The sequence below is a fragment of the Phlebotomus papatasi genome, chromosome 3 (genome assembly GCF_024763615.1).
Source record: "Phlebotomus papatasi isolate M1 chromosome 3, Ppap_2.1, whole genome shotgun sequence".
Lineage (NCBI taxonomy): Eukaryota > Metazoa > Arthropoda > Insecta > Diptera > Psychodidae > Phlebotomus > Phlebotomus papatasi.
The window spans coordinates 68,842,893-68,866,572 of record NC_077224.1 but is presented as its reverse complement, the minus strand read 5'-3'; the positions used below and the strand labels follow the sequence as shown (position 1 = coordinate 68,866,572).

The window sequence follows — 23,680 nt, the reverse complement described above, 5'->3', positions numbered from 1 at the left end:
TCACCCAAAAATTCATTGATCCATCAATACCCTGGAAATATATAACATAAATTTTGTATTTGTTCACCTCGAAAAAGCATCATTGGGTATTTTTGTCTCGGCCTCTTTCACATCATTCTCCCATTCTCGATCTCTTTTTTTATTCTGTCCTCTTCCATCAGAAAAAATAATAAAATCAATAGAATGGAGATATAAGCACTTTTACTCCCAACAATAGTCATACTACTCAGTGTCCCAAGAAAGTGACTCAGCGAGCTCAATTCTTGTATTGTTGAAACTTGATGAGAAGAGAGACAAAAACCCAAAGGAGAACCCAGAGATTGAAGGTAAAGGAGGTTGGCAGAAAAAAAATTGTCCAAGTTCGTGGAAGAAATGACATAAAAGGTGAAAACTTGATTCTCCTTTTCCCATATATATATATCTGAAATGAAAGATTCATCATTGTTTCTTAAAACCTCTCCCTTCTTTTTTTTTCGCTTTAGTCGTTCTTTCTGCTTCTGTGCAATATATCAGCAGAAAAATCACTGAAAAGTCATTCTTCGGGCTCAGAAGAATGCAGGGCTTTTAGATGGTGTTTTCCGGTGTTCTGAAATCTTCTTTGTTCTTTGAATGATTTGTGGAAGAGCGATATTCTTCTTTCAATTCACTTTCAATCGATAAGTTCACTTCAATCGCAGATTTACAGGATTGCGCACACAATGTATAACAAGTACACAGGAAAGAAATCAATTGCAATATAAAATAATTCAGTAAACACTGTGGTGAATTAAATTAATTTATTACATAATATACCATTATTAATGTTTAGTTAATATTACAAAACAATTTGGAATTTTCAAATTAGGAATTTAATATCTCATTGCGACCAAATACATTGTTTACTAATTAGCGTAATCTGAAACAAACTATTGTATCTTTTAAGATAAAAGAAACCGATACATTACATTTTTCCCATAGATAGTTTAGTTTAGATGAAGAATAGTGGTAATATCTATGATATATTTAATAAAAGAATTATAGGGTAAGAATCCAAAAAAATTGAATGAAAATAAATTTGTGGTCAGAATTATTAACCCATTCGTATCTAGGGTAAGTGTGCCAAATTTCGGCCAGCTTGCAATTTCAGCCACCTTTTTTGTTCCTCGAATCTCCATGAACTTTTGTATTTTACGTACTCTAGAGATTATATAATGCAAAAGAATAACAAAAAATGTAGCTTCGACAAACGAGATAACGTGAAAAAGATATTGGAAGAATTCCCGAAGGGCAACGAACTATGAGAATGAAGGTGGCCGAAATAGGGCACCAAAGCTATGTCTACATTTTTATTCATTTTAAAATGTATTAAGAATGATTTTATAGTAAATAAAGACGGTAAACTCTTTACAAGGTTCCCAGCAACACTCTTTCAGAAGAAAGAATAAAAAAAATCAATTTGTATAAAAATAAAAAAAAAATAAAAAAAATCAATTTGTATTTAAAATATTACATTTCAAACTTGAGACTTTGGCGCTTGCATGCAACTATGCCGAAATTTGGCACACTTACTCTATCACATACTTATAATAAACTCAAACTAGATAATTTTGAATATTTCATTTCTGTGCAATTTGTAATTACTTCGGTTCTTTAATGACATGAGAGAAATAGCTCAACAGAGATGGAACTGTACTTTATTGTTCTTTTTTTTTTGTTTCGTGGAAAGTTTGATATCGCATCGATTTTGACAATATTTTCCTTTATTTTCCTTCGTAATTTGTGTTCTGTATGGCAAATTGGAGTCTTGCGTAGTTACACAATATAGACAAAATGTTTTGTAATGATTTTACTATAGGCGAAAGTACTCCCCCTTCGAACGTTCATACCTTCGAATAATGTGAAATTCTTTTACTTTTCCAAAGAAATTCACATGTAATTATCACATAATTATCAATAATAGATAGTAAGCTAACTAGTATTTAATGGAAATATATAACTCTCTTTGAAAAAATAAAAGAAAATTCATATTATTCAAACGCATGAACGTTCCAATGGAGAATACTTTCCCCTATAAAGAATTTAAATTAAATGACAGAGTTAAGACGAATATTTGATAAATAATTAAACTGTGAGAAGCTTTATTCCAATATATTGTATAATATCTCCATAGAACATTGTCCTAATGGGTTATGAATACGTATTCTAGATTAGTCTCGTATAGGGTATCTGTACCAAAAATTCGGCATAGTTACAAACGCAAAAGTCTTAAGTTAGAAATGTAATATTTTTAATAACAAATTGAATTGCTTATCACTTTTATTTAAGGAATATTGCTTGAGATCATGTGGATAGTTTTTCGTCTTCGTTTTCTCTAAAATCGTTCTTAATACATTTTAAAATGAATAAAAATATAGACATAATTTTGGATAATATTTCGACCACCTTCTCATAGTTCTTTACCCTTCCGGAAATCTTCAAAAGTCTTTTTTCACATCATCTCCTTCCTTGAAGAGATATTTTTGGTTTTTTTTGGCCTGCTAAATCTATAGAGTATGCAAAACCTAAAAATTTGTGAAAATTTGAGGAGCAAAAGAAGTGGTCGAAATTGAAAACTGGCCGAAATTTGATATAATAACTCTATAGTACAAAAAATATTAGTCTCTAGAATGAAATATCTACTATAAAAAGAATTGTGTGATCAATAATAAAAGAAACAAGTGTAAAATGTTCTACAAGACAAATTTCACGGATTTTTAAGCTGGTTTAAATTTATTCGAATATATTTATTATTATATAATATTTTTTTCCAGTAAAATATTCCTTTTTGAGAATAAAATTTGTTAGCACAATCTTATGGAACTCTGTAACAGTATTAAAAATAAAATTTTGGTAAAGATAAAAATACAAAGTACAAAAAATAAATAAAAAAAATTGTAGGTTTATAATAGAGAAATTAATATATAATAGTAATTAGTATATAATGAAGAAATTGTAGGTTTTGGATCAATACTGCAGGGTAAAATTAACATTTCCGGAATGTTACTTTAACTTTTTCGGATTTCTCTCAGTGTTTATAAGAATAAAATAATATTTTCAATATGATTTTTTTTTCATATTTTTCTTATTTTAACTTTTTTTTATTTTAAATCAGATATTTTGTTGCCTTTTATCTGAAAAGAATATTAAAGCAAAGAATTGTAGATAAAATTATTCTTGGTGTAAAGTAACTTATTTAAAGTTATTTATTAATCTTTCGGCTTAATGTCCTATTAAAGAATAATTAACGTTATATCAGAACCATCATACTTTTAATTATTACATAAAGAAGGGTGGAGCAGTTCCGGTGGCATCGGTGGCATTTTCAGAATCTCCTCCTTTACTTCTATAAATTATGAACGATATGATATTATATCTTGTCTGTTTCATTTTAGAATAGGCTATCAGAAATCATATATAGCAGAATATCTACACTGACTGAGAGAAATCCGAAAAAGTTAAAATAACATTCCGGAAATGTTAATTTTACCCTGCAGTATTGATCCGAAATCGGTGTAAATATTACCCTTTTTAGGTGTATTGAGGGTTAAAGTTACCCTTTTCATGTTAATTTTACCCTTAAAAAGGTGTAAAATTAACATTAAAAAATGTTGATATATTTTTACACCTAAAAAGTGTTAAAGTTATGAGGAAAAAAAGTTAATCGCACCCTCTTTTTTTTCTCAGTTATATGATATAAAATTGTTAATGCTAAAATCAAGTATTTTCAATAATATTAAATTACATGAATGTACCTCATCTGCCTCTATATATATTTTAATTTATGTCCTACCTTTTTTTTAATAAGGTGGGTACATGGTTTTGCTGTAATTGAGGTTAGGTCACGATTATTTATTTAATTTCTGGATAAAGAAGCACTTCCAAATGCGAGAATTTCCTGCAATTAGTTTTATTTTTCTCACTAATTCACCATCTTCGTCATCATTCAAACCACTTGAACGCCCCTGTAGTTTGAAAAAAATTGAAAATCAATAAGAAAGTCTTTAATTAAAATGAGAAAAGAGACGGGAAAATGAGAAACTTATGGCAGAAATTATGGGTGCATGCGGTGCTTCAGAGAACCCAGTAAAATATTCTATTGAAGTGCAAAGTTTTAAAATCGTGTGAGATATTGGCAAAGACGTTCTGGTATATATCCAAAAAGTCTGGCTATGGCTTGTGCATGAATTTAATAGTAATCAATGGGTATGGTGCAGTGTTGGAAGTGGAGTGAAAAATAAAGTGTGCACCAATGAATAAATTATACCCAAAGCGCGATGGTACGATATATCAAAGCGGGAGGGATTTCTACAATAAATTATAACATTAACCCATGTGGATGGTAGGAAAAAAAAGAGAACATTGCTGCTGGTATGGGTTTAATGTGACTTAACACATAAATAGGCAATGATACGTGAAAATTGCAAATAACATTCCGTACAGCTCATGATACTGAGACAATGCGGGGCCTTGCGTTTTAGCAATTTAGTCAGGACAGGCCCATATAAGAATAAATCGCTGAATTAATAAAATACCAAGAAGGTTGCCACACATATACATCCAGCTCCGTTCCAATTGTTCCCCAATAATCAAGCGGAAATGTATGTAATTAGTTTTCTAACTTGGGGATTAGTGTGTATAATTTAAACTTTTTGCTCAATCGACTCCAACTGTCTTCTACACTTTCCGGTGAAGTCGTTGGAAGTACAGAGATGAGTCCCAAGGCACTAAACATATATCTGGTGCCTTTTGAAGTTATCCCAAGAAACATTTTTTCTCATATTTTACAATTTCTCTATGAATGGTTTTGTTGAGTTCTTTTTTTTAAGTTTTTCGTACCTCATCAATTCTTAAATATTCTGAATTTATATACTAGGATTAAACACTGAATGGCCCTTTTTAATCCCTGAATAAATAATAATAATTTATTAACCGTAGACTGTTATTGTGAAAAACTTATTAGTTTTAGATTAGATTATTCATAGAACATACTATTTGGCTACAGTGATATTTTCTTTGGGGATTATTGTACGAACTATCCCAGAAGTTCTTCTAATTGGTTTGGTCTTTTTCAATTTTCTTTTGAAGCTTTTTTTTGTCCGAAAGCTTGTAACCCGACTAGAGGTCAAGATGTATGAGATATCGACTTCCAGTCTTCGATGCCCCCACCCCCCTCTTGAGGGAAATATTGTCGAGGACAGGCTTAATTCATTTTTTCTTGAACTCCCTCCTTCTCCGCCAAAACTGTGTTTTTTTTTATTTTATTTCAAAAACGGATCCTAGAATAGGTCATATCCTTGCCGTCTCTTTTTATTTCGAAAAGTAATTTTTGAAAAAGAATTCTTCGATCGATTCTTCTCGATTCTTTTTCAGTGAACTTAAAATTATTATAAAACCTAAATGACAACTAAAAGGTTTAATATTATTTTTACATGTCTTTTTATTCGAATACCTTACAATTTAGGACGTTTAAGGGGGTTCCAGAAGGTGATCTGAGGAGAAAAGAAGCTTTTTCATTTAAGAAGACATCGAATTACTTAATTTTTAATTTGTCATTTCTGAGCACAGATATCTCTAGAATATTATAGTAATTCTTATTTCCTAAGTGCTTTATATTTTGAGATATAATATTTTCATTATTTGAAATGGTATCACCGCAAAAAAATGTTTATATAACGCAAACATTTTGTTGCTTGGGTGGTAAAACAGTTTCGCTCTTATGAGAAAAACTAATGGTTTTCAAAATCAATTTAATCATACTTAAACCATTTGGGATATTTTGTAAATAGTGACAGAACAAATCCCAACCATTTCCCTCACGGATTACCCATAGCAGTCATAATTTTATGTCAGAGTGAGAGAGAAAACCATAAAATCCGAATTGAAAATAATATACCAGTAGCTCTTCGGAGCATAAAATATAAATATAGATTTTATACCTACAATGTAGCAAAATCCTTTTTTTTAAGTATCTTTCTCTCTCTCTGTTTTATTTTTTCACCGATCTCCTGAGCCATCCAGCCCAACCGTTGCTTATAATATAGAATCGGACACAATAAATTAAAATCCTTGACATAGAATGATATGAGGGAAGCGATTAAAAGCTTCCTTGGCAAAGCTTTTTAGACAGCTTGAGAATTTATATGATTAAATCCGTCGTCATTCCCCCAGCAACTTATATACAAAACCATTCTGCAGCCGTTTTCAATGCAATTCATACATAACCCCAAACCATAAATTTCTCTATATGCGAAATGACAGCCAAATGCCTTTTTGCAACAATGTATCGGTTAGAAGGTTATACTCTCTTATCCATACACCTCCCACAACTTCAGCCTCGGCTTTTCATCCTCCTGAATTCCAAATGATGAAAAATAAAAATTCGAATGGGTGGAAAAAAATGAGGCGGATATGATTCATTTTTTATTGTAAATATCCGCCAAAACTCAACCCCATCCTCAGTATTACGATATTTTGGGGGAGAGATGGTGTGAACGATATCGCGCGTCTGAATTATAAATTATCATCGGAAGAGCTGAGCCCGTTGTAAAACTTACGATAGGCATTGAGAGATTGTGGTCAACGTGATTCCATTGTTAGTCATGTATGAAATATGATTTTAAAAAATTTTTATAGTGGGAAAATTTAGCAAATCTACCGGATTTTCGTTATGATATAAGGGCCTTGACAGACCTGAGGATTAGCCGAGAGACGGCTTAGCGTAATTATACTCGTCATGGTTAAACTTAATTTCCATCATTTTCCACTAACTCGTCTCTCGGCTTAAGTCGTAAGTGTGTCTAGGGCATAAGTTGGTTTATTACAGCTTAAATATATTGATCGTTAAAATCTAGAAAAAAGTAAGTCAGGACACATACTAAGTTGTACTCATTTCAGTCATTTTTCATTATTGCGATTATTGCTTACATGCACTTACAATATTATTCGACGGGGCAATCGTCTTCCAGATGGATCCCTAATAATAAAAAAAAATTATTCGATAGATAGTTCCCTAAAATATTGAACGCTGATAACTTTATAGAAAAATTGACCATTTACCACGATAAAAAAGGTACCGCAGTGAAACACAAAGAGAAATTCTGTTAAATAAATAAAAATATAATAATTTGAATTGGACTAATTTTGATTAAATAAAAACTTTTGTTTGAAAACCTTATAAAAATAAAATCTGGATTTCAAATATTGTTATGAAAATATAGCTTTTTAATTTTCTTAGAAATTTGACATCCTTACTCTGATTTAGAATATCATAAATCATAAATCTTTGTTTTATTTTTAAAAGTAAAATCTGAATCTCAGTTTCGTCCCAGCAAGCGCATCAGTTGTGACGTAACGTAAAATATATACTGGCATCTTCCTTTTTTTTAATTTATAAAATAAGTACGCGAAAAGTAAGACGTATTCAACTCATTACGAAACAAGGTAAAGTACAGGTAACAAGTAAGGTAGAGATTAAATCTGAGGCAGCCAAAATTCCGGAAGTCAAAATCTCGAAAGGGCCAACATCCTGAAAGCCAAAATCCCGAATTTTCAAAATTCTGAAAGGGTGAAATTATATAGAGGATAATGTGTAGAATAATTTTCCAAAGATACAGAAAATTTGCTTTTACCTCTTAAGCACTTTTAAGAACTCGGGATTTTGTCTTTCGGGATTTTGACCGGGACTCGATTAAATATATTCTATTGATATTAGTAACGTTCTTCATATACGTTATAGTATATGAAATGCGTAACCATCAAAACTTCCATTAATTAAGGGATCTATCATTTATAGTGCTAATGGCCTCTACACACTAGAGTAATTATGTCCATATTTGACACTTCTTCCTACACCACTGTAGAAAATTTGCTCCAATATGAACAGTACTACATTATGTTAATCTAAGTTGTAAATCATATAAAACATAGGTGATATCTCATTCTCAAAAGTATTTAATTTTTATACACTAAGAAAGGCCACTGATTCTTAACCCTTTGAGGACGATTGGAACACCGATGTCCCATAAAGACAATTATTTTTCCTGACTACCTAAAGTAATTTTTTCCTTATGTTTGTACGTAATTGCCAAGTAGAAGGTTGAAGAAATCTGGGATATTTTTTGCAAGTCTCTAGCTATTTGCTATACAGTAAATTTTTAAGCTAAAAAATGACGAATTTTTAAATTTTCATCTTGAAAGTTAATTTTAATTATTTTTTATACTTCCAATTTTTTTTAAGCAAAACCGTTTTGGAAAAAGAAACGACAATACTCAAACATAATATTTTTCATTAGAGTGAAAATTATCATTCATTGTTATTGTCAGAAAAATTACTTCAATTTTTAGGCTATTTTTGTCCCTATCGCTCATAGAGGTAAAAAATACACTGAATCAGACTCTGTTGGGTTTTATAAGGCTAGATGTAAGACTTTTTACTGATTTTGTCTATCGGTTTCATTTTTATTGCGTATTTTCGATCCACGAAAACTATCTCGTCGTTAAAGGGTTAAAAAATCTAAAATTATTATTGCCCTTTATGTCCTTAATACTATTGCCGTTTTAGATAGCATTTTCACAATAATAAACCATGTGACTGAAACGGTCTTCAAACTAAAAGTTTAGTTCAGTTCTTGAAAACTTCTGTTTTCTGCAGCGCAATTCCAGCGATTTTTCCAAATCTGTTAGATAAACCCTCCTTTAAGACTTATGAAAAGTTGAGTTACATTGGTGAACCATAGGGGCGAAGATCGTTTATGCCCCAGGTCTATAATTCCATTTCCGATTTAGATTAGGGGAAAGTGACCATGCTTGATACTGTAAAATGATGTCCAAGGTTTGTGATTATTTTCTGATTAACACACAAACCGAAGCGATTCTTCCACTATGACAAAAAATGTCTCACTTATTAGGTTCATAATCCAACCTCAAATAGTTCCTGGAAATCCTTAGATTTTCCTCAAGAAGAAAATAGAAATTCAGTAGCGATTTTTATACAAGTTGGGTCCGGGGTCTTCCTGTATAATAATTGATTCGACAATTCGGAGGCCCATTTTCACTGCAAAAAATTCACCGGATACAAAAAATTGCACATCAATATTTAGACGGAATTCTAATCTATCTGCTTAAATCGTTTATATGACTGGTTATTAGTTTTAAAATCACTTTTATGTAATTTTTCTGAGCCATGTTTTTATGACATTAGGGCGCTAGCGAAAACCATTTTTTCACTTTGAGTCCGTGAAAATGTCATTCTGCAACCTTAAAATTCAGGCAACAGGGTTGAAGATTATGTCAATTGTCGATAAAATTGGCGGATTGCAATATGTGTAATTATGAAATAATTACATCTAATGATATAGTTGCCACATTAAAATTATCATTCATGGACCCTTCTTAAAATATAGGATGGACACAAGTAGAATTTATGAATTTGTTACCACCCACAAAAACAGTGTCCACCAAGTAAAAATATTTTTACATAAATATTAGTACTGATGACCCCTCTATGTGCCTATGATAGTAGTTTTCCTGAACAGCGACATTAATTAAGAAATACTTATGAAATATCATGTATCGAAATTACAGTTTTGGGCCTATTTTTGATTTTTGCTTCCTGAAACTAGGAAAAAAGAGCTAGGATCCTAATTTTTTTTAGGAAATGTGAGGCTTAGCACCAGCTATTGAAATATATTGCGATGAGTCATAACTATTGATTAACATAGGAAAAAAATAGTTATTATCAAGCTTGGATCGTATCAAGCATGGTCACTTTCCCCTATGACTTTGTTTCCTGACGAATCTGTTGGAACTTTTTAAATAATGATCATGAAAACAAAATATTTTATTATTATGCTTACTTTAACTAGAATATTAAAAAATGAAATGAGGAATTGGTGAAATTATGATATTATGTGATGTTGGGTATATAACTACAAGGAGACCATAAGATGTAGGGGAAACTGGGGCACCACCAAACACGGGGTACCACCAAACACTGCGATTTTTTAATTGGATATTCGACTTCAGAGGATAAGACCTATAGGAATTTTAAGCACTATAGGGATACTTGTCCACTGAAGGAATGGTCAAGATAGTCCAAGTAGTTTAGAAATAAAAATTAGTGTTTGGTGGTACCTCGTGTTTGGTGGTGCCCCAGTTTCCCCCAGTAAATTCGTATTTGTGATACCATAGAATAAAGTTTTCAAAATGATCCAACTTTTGAGCCGTTGGCAATATCTGTAATTTCCTGTAATAAAGCGTAGTTCGACGTGGCTGCTGATGAATAACAACGGTGTATATTTATCATGGTTCACCCATACCGCTATCGCTCCCTCATCCCAAGTGAGAATCGATTTTGTATTGCGAGTTTGGCAATAAAATACTCCAGCTCCCAAAACACCCACTATCCGATATTCGGTATTTCTGATAAGTCATGACAAATGGCCAGTTCGTGGAAGAGACTCAGCTCGCGAGGTGATTAAGACCGGAAGGCAATTGGGCCAGATGCATCTGGGGATCCCTACTTACTGGGTTCCCAGCGGTCAGTCCTACATATCAGTCGGCTGTAGCTATGACATATCTGTGTCTCTCGTGTTACATGACTTTGGAGTGTGAGAACCCCATAAAGAAGGGGCATGACCATGCACATTGCCGACTCAATACCGGTCTTAGGTGGGGATTGAAGTTGGGGAAGTGCCGAAAATGGCGAGAGAGTACGAGAGTACGAGAGAGCTTAATCATCAATTTTCATGCTCTGCGAGCATACTTTCAAACGCCGATTTGTCCGTGGACGAGGGATTCCCTGACTGACTCTGCTAGACGAGAGAATTACCGCACAAAAGAAAACCGACATTTGAGATTACACAGAGCCCGGCTGCTCGTCGTCGCAGTCGGCATTGCATTTTGTCTTTTGAGTCTCTACCGCCAGAGTCAGTGGTTGATAACCTTCTCGTCCGACGGTGAGCCGAACAGCTGCCGACGCCCCTCCACTGCGGCCAGTCAACTCTGCGAGAGCTGGGTAGCTGAGAGTTTGAGCAGTTGGTGGTCGTTAGTCGAGGCGTAGAGCCCGAGAAGAGAAGACAATTTGAGCTCGAAGGCTCAGCTAGTGCATCTCAGAGTAATAAAAGCAAAAAAAAAAAGTGAGAGAGAGAAAGAAGAAAGAAGGAAGTAAAAGTGATAGAGACTAATATCGTTTCTTTCGTTCCGTTCTTTGTCGGAGAAGTTTGTGCGCGTAGGAAAGCCGTCGCTTTCCTTCAAGTTTCAAACAGGAAGAAAAGAAAAAGGGAACTTGGAGTGTCCAGCCATAAACCAACCCTATAATATGGATTACACATTGACTTTAGTGTGAAGTGGTTGGAAAGAAGTTTGAAGTTTTATTTTAGTTTCTGGGAAACTAGATTCGAAAAGTGAAGAACGGTGTGGTATCGTGAAGACTGAGCTGAAAGAACACTTACAAAATAGTCCACAACTCGAAATAGTGTCGATGAAAACTATTCACACTCATATACACCCTCTTTTGAACGAAGACTGAGTTCTTGCAGCCAATGCCCTTTTCTACTTCATCTGTACATAGATATATTTGGATTAATGTTCCTGTTACTTGAATTACACTAGGATTAATAACTGACTAGTAATAATACTTGAATAATAGCAACTAGAAAAGAAAGTTAAAGGAAGAGAAAAAAACACAAGTTTTAAAACATAGTGTATGAAAACTACATCAAGTTAGATAACCGAAAGAAAGTTTCGAGAATAAAAAACAGTGTTTTAGTGCAAAATCCACACAACATCTAAGTCAAGCTAAAAGGAATCAAGGATTATACTTTCAACTGACAACTTCCGGCTCATCGCATATCGTCGTGTTTGGATTTAATGCAACACACATTGCATACTCATCTTCACACATCACTTATCTGGATTATAAAGTTATAGAAGGAAAAAGCGTATTAGTGCCAACTTTTATAATATTAATAAAAAAAAAGTATAGAGAAAGAAGAAAACGAAGAATAATGAAATAGTCGCACGGAAAGATTTTGTTTTTTGTAAAAAAGAAATAACAAAAAGTAAAACGAGTTTAATAAGTGTGCTTAATGTTTAATCTAAGTGTACCGCAATAGCTGAGAAAATTAGCAGGAAGTGTGTGCCCAAAGCAAAGGAGATAAAGATTTTGGGCAAGTGGATTTGTGTGTACTCGAAAGTCAAGGATAAGTGAGTGATTGAAAAAAAAACTCCAAGATGGCAATGGCAGCATGTTATGGAAACTATGACCTCAGTGGTGGACAGGGGGTCACACAGCACCATCAACAGCAGCAGTCAAATAGGCTATCGGGGGCTCCACCACAGAAGGACTACAGTATACCACTGCATGTTGACTGTAGTGTGGAGTATGAACTCCCGAATGCAGCTAAACCACCCGCCGGTGCCCGCGTTGAGCCACTACTGATGATCCATCCTTGCTACTTTCGCAAGATGGAGAGCCAACGTCGGAGTCCCTTCATCAATAACATGCCAAATTCATCGCGAAATGCCACAACGGCCGCCGGCTCTGTGATCACCACCGGTGCGGCGCCAGTCGTCGCTACAGCCACGAGACGCTCCACTAGGACGTCGTCTCAGGTGCCCCAGCACCATCATACCCAACAGCACCATCACACCCAGCAACATTTGCAGCATCAGCTGGCACAGCAAATTCAGCAGCAGCAAATGTCACAGATGTCCCAACAGGCTCAGTATCCGGTCGTGAGCAACGGCCAGCAGTCTCAGACCACCAATTCCCAGTATATCGAACAGGCCCGTCGGGCCGTCATTCACAGTCACAGTGGGCAGCAGCAGACGAGTCAGCAGCAGCAGCCCCAAGTACAGAATGGGGGCTCATCGACGGCGTCGTGGAATCACATGTCTGCCACTGTGGCGTCCACGGCGTCCATGTCGGGCCTGGTGGGCATACCTGGATCAGTCAACATGACAGGTCAGTCGATGTACAGTAAACCGGTGGGGAAGAGGGATGCGATGCTGTCTGGGGGCTGTGGTATGTACAGTACCACAAATAGTGACAGTCTAGCGGCATCTGGGAGGTGGGAACCCGAACGGAGCCCCATGGCGGCCATACCCAGGGACTACCAAGCTGGTCCCGATGCCACCCCCGTCATTGCACCACGCAATGACGATAAGCACATTCTCAGTGGCAAATACAGACAATACTTGAGAGCACATCGACTGCACCCCTACATGATGGCCACAGGCTCGGTCAGCTCCACCTTTCCGCAACTGACCGCTTCAGCATTCCCCCAAATGCAGCAAGTGACGTGCTATAATGTGTGATCTTAGTAAGACCCAAAATCTCTACTAAATACAACAACAAAAAAAAATTAAACCCTTATAACATGAAGTAAGAAGAAAACAAGAATGAAAACTGGACTACTACTAAAAAAAATCTATATATAAAAAAACCCTACATATAAATGAAAAAAATATTTAATGAAAAAAAAGTAATATGCATAAGAGGCGGAAAGAGAGCAAAAAAAAATAGATGCAAGGTAAAAGAAGATGGAGCAGAGTAAAGTAAAAAGAAAAAAAAATATTGAATGAAAAACCACATAAAAATTTCAACAAAAAATAATTAAGTAGAATATGAAACTATATATCTTTCAAGGAAAAGAAAAAAAAACATATATATGATTATGATTATATAGACCGCGACAAAAATCTGTTTTTATTTGTGTCTTACATGAAGCAACCTTTCCGTTGCATTTAAATGTGATAGTAGATTAATTAATTCCAATCATTGAAATTCATTAAAGAAAAAAAATTGATTAATTGCTAGTGAGACTTGTCATTGCTGCAGAGAAAAAAAAATAACTACACAATTTTCGAAAAGGAAAAGAAAAAAAACTAAACATGAAAAATTGCATTCAGATAATCTCTTGAATTACAGAACTTAATTTTGATCTTTTTTTTTTGTTTCTGAGACATAGGACCCCTACCTACACATCCCATAACCAATTGCAAGCAAAAGTATAACTCATTTTTTTTTCTGAGGTTTAAAACACCCGACAAAATTGTGTTAAATTTCTTTTGTAATAAGGTTGAATACAGAAAGAAAGAAAAAACATGATGAAAGTATGAAAGAATAGCGAGGAGAATGAAAAAAAAATTTCTTATCATGTCCAAAGATGATAATTTAACTGTGAGAAAAGTGAAAATAAATATAAAAGTTGATGTATTTAACGTCATCCAATAATTACATTGTTTCTTATTTGACGCTCTACACGGGGTCAGCTGGGCCGCATGTGGAATTTATCGTTTCTTTCGGGTTTCTTTCTTTTATGCTCCACCCACACACAATTTTGCACTCTGCCACGTACAAGTTTTGATGTTGCGCTTGCATTCGACTCGACTTTGCTATTAAAAAAAAAGCGCGAGGCATTCACTTTGAAGATCAACGTCGTCATCGAACATCGCGCGTTGGCATCAAATGACAATGGTAAATTTCCTTATTCTATTCATTTTATTCTTGTTTGATGGCTTTAATTACTTTCGTGTTTTGCGCAATTACAATCTCTTCTTCTGTGTCTCCTACAAACGGCCATATCAGACCTTGGATGCTCTAACGTGGAAAAACTATTTAGGATTGCGAAATACAGTGAACTAGTGTTTATGATATAAAATGTGCTAAAATCAATTAGGCTGCAGCTTCGAAATCAACGTATTTGAGACACATAAGGGTTCAAGAGGTACTCTGCCATACTTTGCAGTTATGTAATGCCCTAATGTAGTTCAATAATTATTTTGTTTATAATTACGTTAAGTCGTTTCTCGGCTTAAGCCGTGGCTGTGTCTAATACATAAGGTCATTTTCAGGTCTATAGATTAGCTGAGAAATATCTTATCTCAATTGTGATCTAAATTGGGATTAAATTACATTACCATCTATCTTAAGACTTATAGACTTAAGCCGTAGATCTCTTACTTACGTATTCTTACTTATAACTGAAGAATATAAGTAATTAATCCTTAAAGCTCTTAAAATTTAAAACCCTAATCACTTTTAGGAGCTTGATATATTTAAGGACAAATAGTAATCTTCAGTTGAAAGCCTAGAAGTTCAATAACGGATGTAAATTTAACGGGATGTTATACGTTCATCATAACAATTATAATAAGCTTATGATTTAAATCTTCTTGTCTTTAAAAAAGATACCGATAAGTCTAGAGTATGTTTAGCCTGAAAGAGTAATTTAGTATACAAAATTACATAAACCACTATATAAGATAGAAAATTCCCTCTGATTAAATTATTCGCAGTTCTAAAGTAGAACGTTTAATATAATTCAGATTATTAATATTACACCGGTATGTCTTCCGAATTTTAAAGCTATATTTTAATCCACAGTGATTGAATTTAATGTTTTTATTCTTATTTGAAAGATCTAGCTACTAATTTTTAATTCAAGAAATAAGAACTGCCTTCTTTTCGGTTTCCTAAAACTGTACGATCACATTAAATATTGCATAATCTAAATCGATAGAGTATACGAATACGACATCGAGCATTGCTGAAGAAGATCTATAAGTTCCGAAAACCTAAGTACTTCATCGCTCTAATCTTTTAAGAATCTTTAATGTATTTCATAAGAGTTCGAACAGTTCCTTGATCTTCAGCCAAGGCTGATCCGATAATATCGTATAGAGTGAAAGGAACGTCTATTGGCACTTTAAGAACTCGTGTCAGCACCTATAGACACCTTATTCTGTACCATTTGGGATATGATATTTGAATATCTCTGTTTATAGTAAAAGGTATATTACAGAAAAAAACGTATTATCACTTATATTTTACTAGATACATTAAATAATTTTCAACATTTTGACAAAAGTATCAATAGGGGTTCCCTGTCTGACAGACGTTCCTCCAACCCTATTTGAATATCAGTACTAGAATTAACGCACAGGGGTGAAAGTTATTTCTTTTTATTCTGGTTTTATTGTTCTAATTAATTTCTCGGTTCGATCAATAAAAATTCTTTCTTCTTTGGTCTCCTAACACTAGACTAGACTTGACCTTAGATTATCGTAATTAGTAAGCTAATTGAGGATTATGAAATGACCTTAATCCCTATGAAAGATAAAAAAGTTCTAAAAACAAAGTAGGTTGAGCTTCTTACGGTTTAAATTAGCACCTAAAAATAGTACTATTCTTACTATTCTATTTTCTTAGCTTTTCATGATCGTATCAATTTTTAGACTATCTAACGTAGTAAAGTGATTAGGATTACGTAGTGAAATTATAAGACTTCTACAACTTATTGAGAAAGTTTCTGAAAATGGAATACAGATTACTATATCAATTACAAATTACTCTAAACAGATTCTCGGCTAATCTTCAGGTCTATAAAGACCCTAACCCGACGCGCATGATGTAATATTTTCTGAAATTAATCATTATGAAGCCTTCAAGTACTTGTTCTTTTATTTCTTTAATTTTAAACTTCACAAATTAATTAAGGTTCGTGTAATACTTTAAACTTACACAAAGGGCTGTGTATACAGTGTGCAAAAGGATGTCAGGGATAAAGTAGCCACTTCTGAGGGATAAAACTTATTGATTTTTATTAAAAGATTTAATTACCTTCGTGTTTCATGTGGTGAAAATGTCCTTTAGAGTTGCAACCTATAGCTATTTCTGATTTTGGATAAATTCGATGGAGTTTTTTGATATTAGGATTAGTAAATACCGGATTTTTTTTAATACAAGTGATAAGAAAAAATCAAGAAGGCAGTAGTTCCAATGTAATTGAATTTTCAACCTCTTAGAGTTTTAGGGTTTTAGCGATACTTTAAACATATGCATAGACTTAGGGCCTTGACAGACCTGAGGATTAGCTTAGATACGGCTTAGCGTAATTATATTAGAAATAATGGTTAAATTTCATTTACATCATTTTCCACTAAGTCGTCTCTCGGCATAAGTCGTAAGTGTGTCTAGGGCATTACCGATATCACGTGACTGGATTTTAGGAAGAAAATACTTATCCTAAGGTATAAAAGTTAGAATTTTTAATTGTGCTTAAAGACTTTAATTGTTTTATATCAAATAAAATTATTTATTTCTATAGTTTCTTAACAATAGACGAACATATTAGATTTTGGATGATCTCATTTACTAGAATAATTTAAAATTACAATATGACGTGCAGTAATTCTGATAACACGAAATCTTATTCAATTAAGCAGGTCGCTGTTCCAGAGTAGGTGAATTTTGAGGCTCATGGGATATTAGGGTTGGGGAGCGGTACTTTGAACTTACGCAAGGGATGATGTCATGTGTCCGAAATTTAGGGAAAAAATTTGATTCATTGGGGGAAGGAATTGAATACCGAATTTAGCCAATTCACCCACATCGTAGCAAGCTGAGAAATGAGGGAAGTGGTATGAGGTACGAAAAGTAGTTCAGTCGGAGAAAAATCAATGACCATCGACCTCGAATGGTGCAGCTGAGCACTAGAAGAAGAAGAAAAAAAAAGAGACGTTTCTACTGAATCACATGTACAGTTGATTCCTTACGTGTGATCCAATGCTAATTAATTGGTATGGTGAACAAGAAACATCAATTATATTTAGAGAAGGGTATACATATTGCAGTGTACTGAGGTGGTGTGCTCTAATGTAGGACTCTTGTGCAATTAAACTTGATAAATCACGTTGACAGCAGATGAAGATTGAAGCATGACTAGTGTGCCAAAAAGGAACATATAAATAGTGCTTTTTTTTCATTGTGAGTGTTAGAAGATGTTTTGGAGTGTATCCGGTAGCATTGGTGTTGGAGATAAACCCCCAGCAGAGGGACTAAAGGATGAGGTGGCAAAGAAATGAAGGCAGAGACACATCACTAATTGGATTACGGACGCATGCATCTGGATGGGTGAGTGAATAGTGGCGGTAAAGTTGAAGGTACATTATTTATAGTGGTTACTAGTAAACTACTAGCGGATGAAGGGAAGAAAAAAAAAGCCAACATATGGTGCCCGGAAATGTCTCTGCCACGTCCAGCGATAGTGCAGAGTACCATTTATCTGTGGTGCTTTAGGTTACCGTATGACAAGCAGCCATTTTTAGTCAGTGACATCTTAATGGCCGTACACGCCGGGTCCAACCCTCCAGCACTGCACCCGCTGGCCTCCATGCAACCCCACGCGATGTCATCGGACCAGACCCGAGTATGCGCAGATACCCGGGCGTGGTAGCCCTGACTCATCCTCCTCAAAGAGAGAAAGAAAGAAAGCAAAAAAAACTCTCCAAAAACCTTCCCCAAGATACTCTCCTCATCCCATTCAAATATAATATTTTCGAGCATTTATCACTCAAATTGCTGTATAGCATTGAAGCACAGCACAAACTTTCGTTAATAAATTCTCCGCTCGAATTCCCGCCTTAATTAATTTCTCCCATTGTGAACAAATTCAATACATTTCGAGAGGAAATTGCTCATATTGCAGATTCACCATCTTTACTGCAATCATGTCAATTTATTCATCAATTATACATCAATCTCTTCATATTTCCCATTGTTATCGGGAGACAAGATGCAGGTGATTTAAACCATATACTTATATACCTGACTGCGAAGGCCATTAAAGTTATCTTCCATAAAGGCAAACTCCGGGATTTCTACTTTGACCACTTTGACCAATTTCTTTGCAGATTTTTGGGAAGATTCCCAGGAATGCCCATTTAAACTTGGGATCTGTCAACTTAGCAAATAGCAAACTAGACAATAGATGAATTATTATAGTGCAGAGTACAGGCAATTTATTTAGTATTTTACTCAGCCTAATGGTAATGGCATTTTAACGGTCCATATGGCTTTTTGAAAATTACTGTTTTCATTTTTATAGATTTATTGCTTAAGAAAATACTGAAGAATTTGTTACGTATTGTCATCAAAGTCTCTATATTTTGTTAAACCCCCAAATAGACATGTTTTATGTCTACGTGTTAATTGCATTTAATATCTTATCCAATTAACCCTTGAACAGCATTTCGTTGCTTGCATCACTAACTTTGCAAAACTATTGAAGTTCATCTTAAATGCAATATTTTAAATTGCAAATAATGAAAGAAAAGCAAATATTCTTTAAGGTAGGATAAAATAGGGTAATTGGGAAACTGAATTAAAATGGAATTTTAAGATTTGCTCACTGTTTCGGATGGGTAAAAAAAGAAAACCATGAAGACGTACAAGCTCAAGCCCTATTCTCAAAAGTACTCCGTGGTATTTTCCTTTTGTCTGTCTAAAAACAGTGAAGAAAAAAACACAATATAGTTAAGACGGTTTCTGATACAAATAACAATTTATAGGATATGTGAATTAAAAATTTTTTTTATATAAAATGAATGTTTATAGTACGTAGATGAAAGTACCCATGCGTTGCACGGTCCCGAGCTTCATAGTGACTAGGACACTTTTCCCTAGTTTTTAAAATATGGGTGCGATGCGTCACATTTATTGAAAAACATAGGTAAAATTTAGTCATTGTGAAGCTTGGGACCGTGTAAAGCATGGGTGCTTTCCCCTGATGTCATTTGCATACTGAAAACCTATCTACACTCATGCAATCTTCCTTTCCTGACTTTCCCAAAGATCTCAAAATCTTAAGATAGCAAACGAAGAATAAGAGAGAAAGAATTAAGAATTTGAAAAAATCGAACATCTATTTGAAAAGCTAAAAAAAGACGTTCTTTCTTCTTCATAATTCTACAAGGTTGCTGAAGTAATTCCTGTTCGAATGTTCGAAGTTCTCGAGTGGTAAAATATGTCAGTACTTCCTTTTTTTGAAAGAAAAAAAAAGAAACAAAGAAATATTACTCGCATTTACCTTTTAGACAGATAGATGATTTGCCTTTTATAATGTAATCCTAAGTAAAACTTTTCAAGGAAAATCTTGATTATCAAGAAATTATGGACATTAAGCAATAACGTTAAGCCTTATGCCCTTGACAGACTTATGCTCTAGACACACTTACGACTTAAGCCGAGAGACGACTTAGTGTAAAATGATGGAAATGTACTTTGAGGGGTCCCGGTAAAAATCCCGAAAGTCAAAATCCCGAACGACAAAATCCCGAAGGCCAAAATCCCGAATGGGCCAAAATCCCGAAAGCCAAAATCCCGAATTATTAAAAATGTCATAGCTACTCCCACGATTGCACCCGCCCTTTCTGGAGGTAAAGGGAAATCTTCTGTGTCTTGGGAAATTATTTTAAACATTTTCCCCCATATAATGTAATCTTTTTCAGGATTTTGAACATTCGGGATCTTGGCTTTCGGGATTTTGGCTTTTGGGATTTTGGCTTTCGGGATTTTGTCTTTCGGGATTTTGGCTGCCACCCAGTTTGAGCATTATTTCTAATATATAATTACACTAAACCGTCTCTCGGCCAATCCTCAGGTCTGTCAAGGCCCTTACGATTTAGGTCGAGAGACGGTTTAATGGGAAATTGATGGGAATGTAGTCAAATCATTATTTTGATTATGATTACTTTAAGCTACCTCTCGGCTTAAGCTCTAGGTCTGTCTTGAACATCAGAGCTCAAATAGACTCAAGCTGATCCTCATGAATATTTACTATGTATACAATTTGGCAGCAAGTGAAGAGATGTAAAGAATTTTCAATCGATGATTCTAAGCCCTGAGTGTATGACAGTTTGGAATAAATCTTTACTGCCAAATTTTGCAAACTAAATATTCTCGAAGATCAGCCTGAGTCTATTTGGGCCTCTAGGTCTGAGAGTTTGTATAACCCAAGGAGATTTTTTTCTAAGCCAAATTCCATTTGGGTATAATCGAAAAAAATCATTGTTGAATAATCCGGATCCAACTAAATAATGTAAAAATCTCAGTTGTACAAAATATCAAAAAAAAATTTCTCAGTGTAGAATTTTCTATGAGTTTCAATGGGTAAATTTTAACACCTTGTATAGTGCCTTGTAGTCAGTCATCGCCGTTATTTCCGTCTCTCACTCTCTTTTCCATATAAAGTGTCTCAATAACTGAGATTTTTCACCTCTTGCACAACCAAGTGAAATTTCTTTGCCATTTTCTCAAAAGGTATTTTTCCTCATCGTCCACTGCAATTTCCCGCCCGTGTTATTCTCACAATTGAGGTATTTGCCGGAGAAAAATGTGAATATTGCGGTATTAATTGTTGTTTTTATTCTATAACTATTTAAAAAGCCCTGCAATAGAGATACATATATTAATATGTTTTTTTTGTTGATTATTTTAATCAATGAATAATTCCTCCGTTTGCGACTTTTTAATTGCAATGTACTCCAGTGCTGGTAATTAATTCAATTATTTAGCAATACCACTGGAGTAATTTGAACATAGCAAATCTTTTATATAGTGTATATTGCATCTCCATTGAGAAGAGGTATGTTAAAATGAATTAAAAAAAGATCACCGCAATCGTGATTACAATCGTATCGAAGAGATTGTTATACAAGTTACACAGTAGATTGGAAAATGTTGGAAATCGAGTGAATTCCCTTATAAAATTTCACATGATTTCTGCCACAAAAGAGACCGTGTTTGCGTCTCAATCACTTTGTCAGATTAATATAAACAACATGAAATATAATATCATTTTCTGCAATTCTTTTTTTTTATATTTCTTGGCGCATTTCATGGTACAATCGCAAGTATTTTATTAAAGACAAGCGTGCTTCAACTTCTTTTTTTTTCATTTCAAAGTTCCCCAGCAAAAGACTTTGTTATTCTTTCTCGTGGCATTTCTCGAACTCCCTCGAAAATTGGTAAAAGAGGCAAAAGTACATGAATTTTAATATAGTTGCCGCATATTTCCTCTACCAGAAATCAACTTAATTTCATATTCAGAGTGTGTGTGCATTTAATAGTGGAGCTTGAATACCACCTCTTTTCATTCCAATCTTCCATGCCCAAGAAATGCTTTAAAAAAAAATCCAGAGTTTTATGAAGAAAAAAATTGAGAATTAACATGCAAAGAAACAGCAGCAACTTTATAACATATCGCTCTATGGATATTTTAGTGGCACATTGATAATTTTGGGTGTGTTGATATAGAGGCACTAAAAAATACTATTAGTTTTTCTTATAATCTTAATTGTTGCTCTTTCTGGTCGAACTAAATTTTTGTCATAGATACACGCTTACAATACAATATACGCATTTTCTGACATGTACGAGAAGGCCTTAAGGAACACTCAAGGGAACACTTCATATTTTTCTCATATTGTTTTAATGAAGATAATCTGTTTTTTGTTGTTTTTTTTTTATATGAGACTTAAGATAAACTATTTGTACAGAGTACACAATTCAGCAATAAGTGTATATGCGAAGACTGAATTATTTTCCCTACTATGCATGAAAATTACTTTTTTACTTATACTTTTTTTTAAGGAAAAATCGTTAAAAAAAATTATTCATACAGTAAATAAAATTTTACTAAATTCAAAGTTTCGAAAAAAAAAGAAACTTCTAAAAATGAAACCGAACCCCGAAAGTGCATAAAATTCTCCATCAATTTATTATTAAAATCGAAAAATTCATAACGCCATTAAAATATCTAAGGTGCGATATTAATATCGGCGTGATTTTATATAAGAAACTTTTTCTCGTGTCTATTGTACCCACATTTACATACTATTATTCTTAATTTCTCAATAATTCCAGTTCATGGGAGTCCCAGACAACTTCTAGGCAACAACAGCATCAAAACCCATCCCTTTCAATTCACATTCCATTCACTATTAATTGGTTGATTTGCCTTAAGTGACTACCATGTTGAGTTTTCAACCGAAGCTCTTATCTTCTCAATATCCATGGAATTTTTACATAAAATTTTGGTTATCGTATCTTCCTACAATCTTAATTGCAGAGCCATTCTGTCGGAGCTTTGTTGCGAGTGAATGGGCTTAAGTGGAGGTTTTCTTCGAAGGATTTCTCTGATCCCAAAGATGAAGGAGAGATTGGAGGCAATGGAGAAAAAAAAATTATGAATGGTTTTTACTCTTTTTTGAAAGCACAAAAGACATTTTCATAAGTTAGATAATTCTTAATCTGTTGCGAAACACAGGAAGACCATGCCCACCCCTTAAGCCGGATTAATTTTAATGCTGTTTGTTGGACTCTGGAACACTCACTATTCCATCAAAGGGGATTAGTACAGAAAAGTATATTTATTTAGAAGGAGTTTTTTTTGAGAAAATTGGGGCTCACCTCATGAACTCATGCGTGTTATCAGTTGAGCATTTAAGACATTTCTTTTTGGGAAATTCTGACCCAAAAATTCAACATGAAAGCTAATTTAGCATTGTCATCACCAATCAGCAAATTCTGAGTGGCATCAACATTGAGGTCAGAGGAAGCTGTAAAATTCATAATTCACCGAAATGAATGCCATAAAATTATTTCAAATACAGCTTTAATATCACGAAAAATGTTGCCGTGGGCCTCAGTTAAAATTAAGCATATATAATTTAGTAAATAATCTATAATTTCAAAAAGAAAAAACATTTGGACGGTGTAATAATAAATTTTTGCTAGTAGAAAACTTGAATCTTCACAAAAATTAATTTTATTTATAGACAATTTGTGACCAAAAAATGTTTTAAGAAAATTAAAAAC

At 34.0% G+C, this 23,680-nt stretch overlaps 1 protein-coding gene across 1 annotated transcript; it reads left to right on the top strand.

Annotated features, from left to right (window-relative positions):
- The first annotated feature begins 10,870 nt into the window (after positions 1 to 10,870).
- On the top strand, positions 10,871 to 14,254 carry LOC129808142 (centrosomal and chromosomal factor). Its single transcript, XM_055857899.1, has one exon. The coding sequence runs from the start codon at positions 12,250 to 12,252 to the stop codon at positions 13,333 to 13,335; it is 1,086 nt and encodes a 361-aa protein (XP_055713874.1). The 5' UTR covers positions 10,871 to 12,249; the 3' UTR covers positions 13,336 to 14,254.
- Positions 14,255 to 23,680: the final 9,426 nt, after the last annotated feature.

Bases quoted from the DNA above. Each gene is read 5' to 3' on its own strand.
- LOC129808142 (XM_055857899.1), top strand. From the start codon at position 12,250: ATGGCAATGGCAGCATGTTATGGAAACTATGACCTCAGTGGTGGACAG.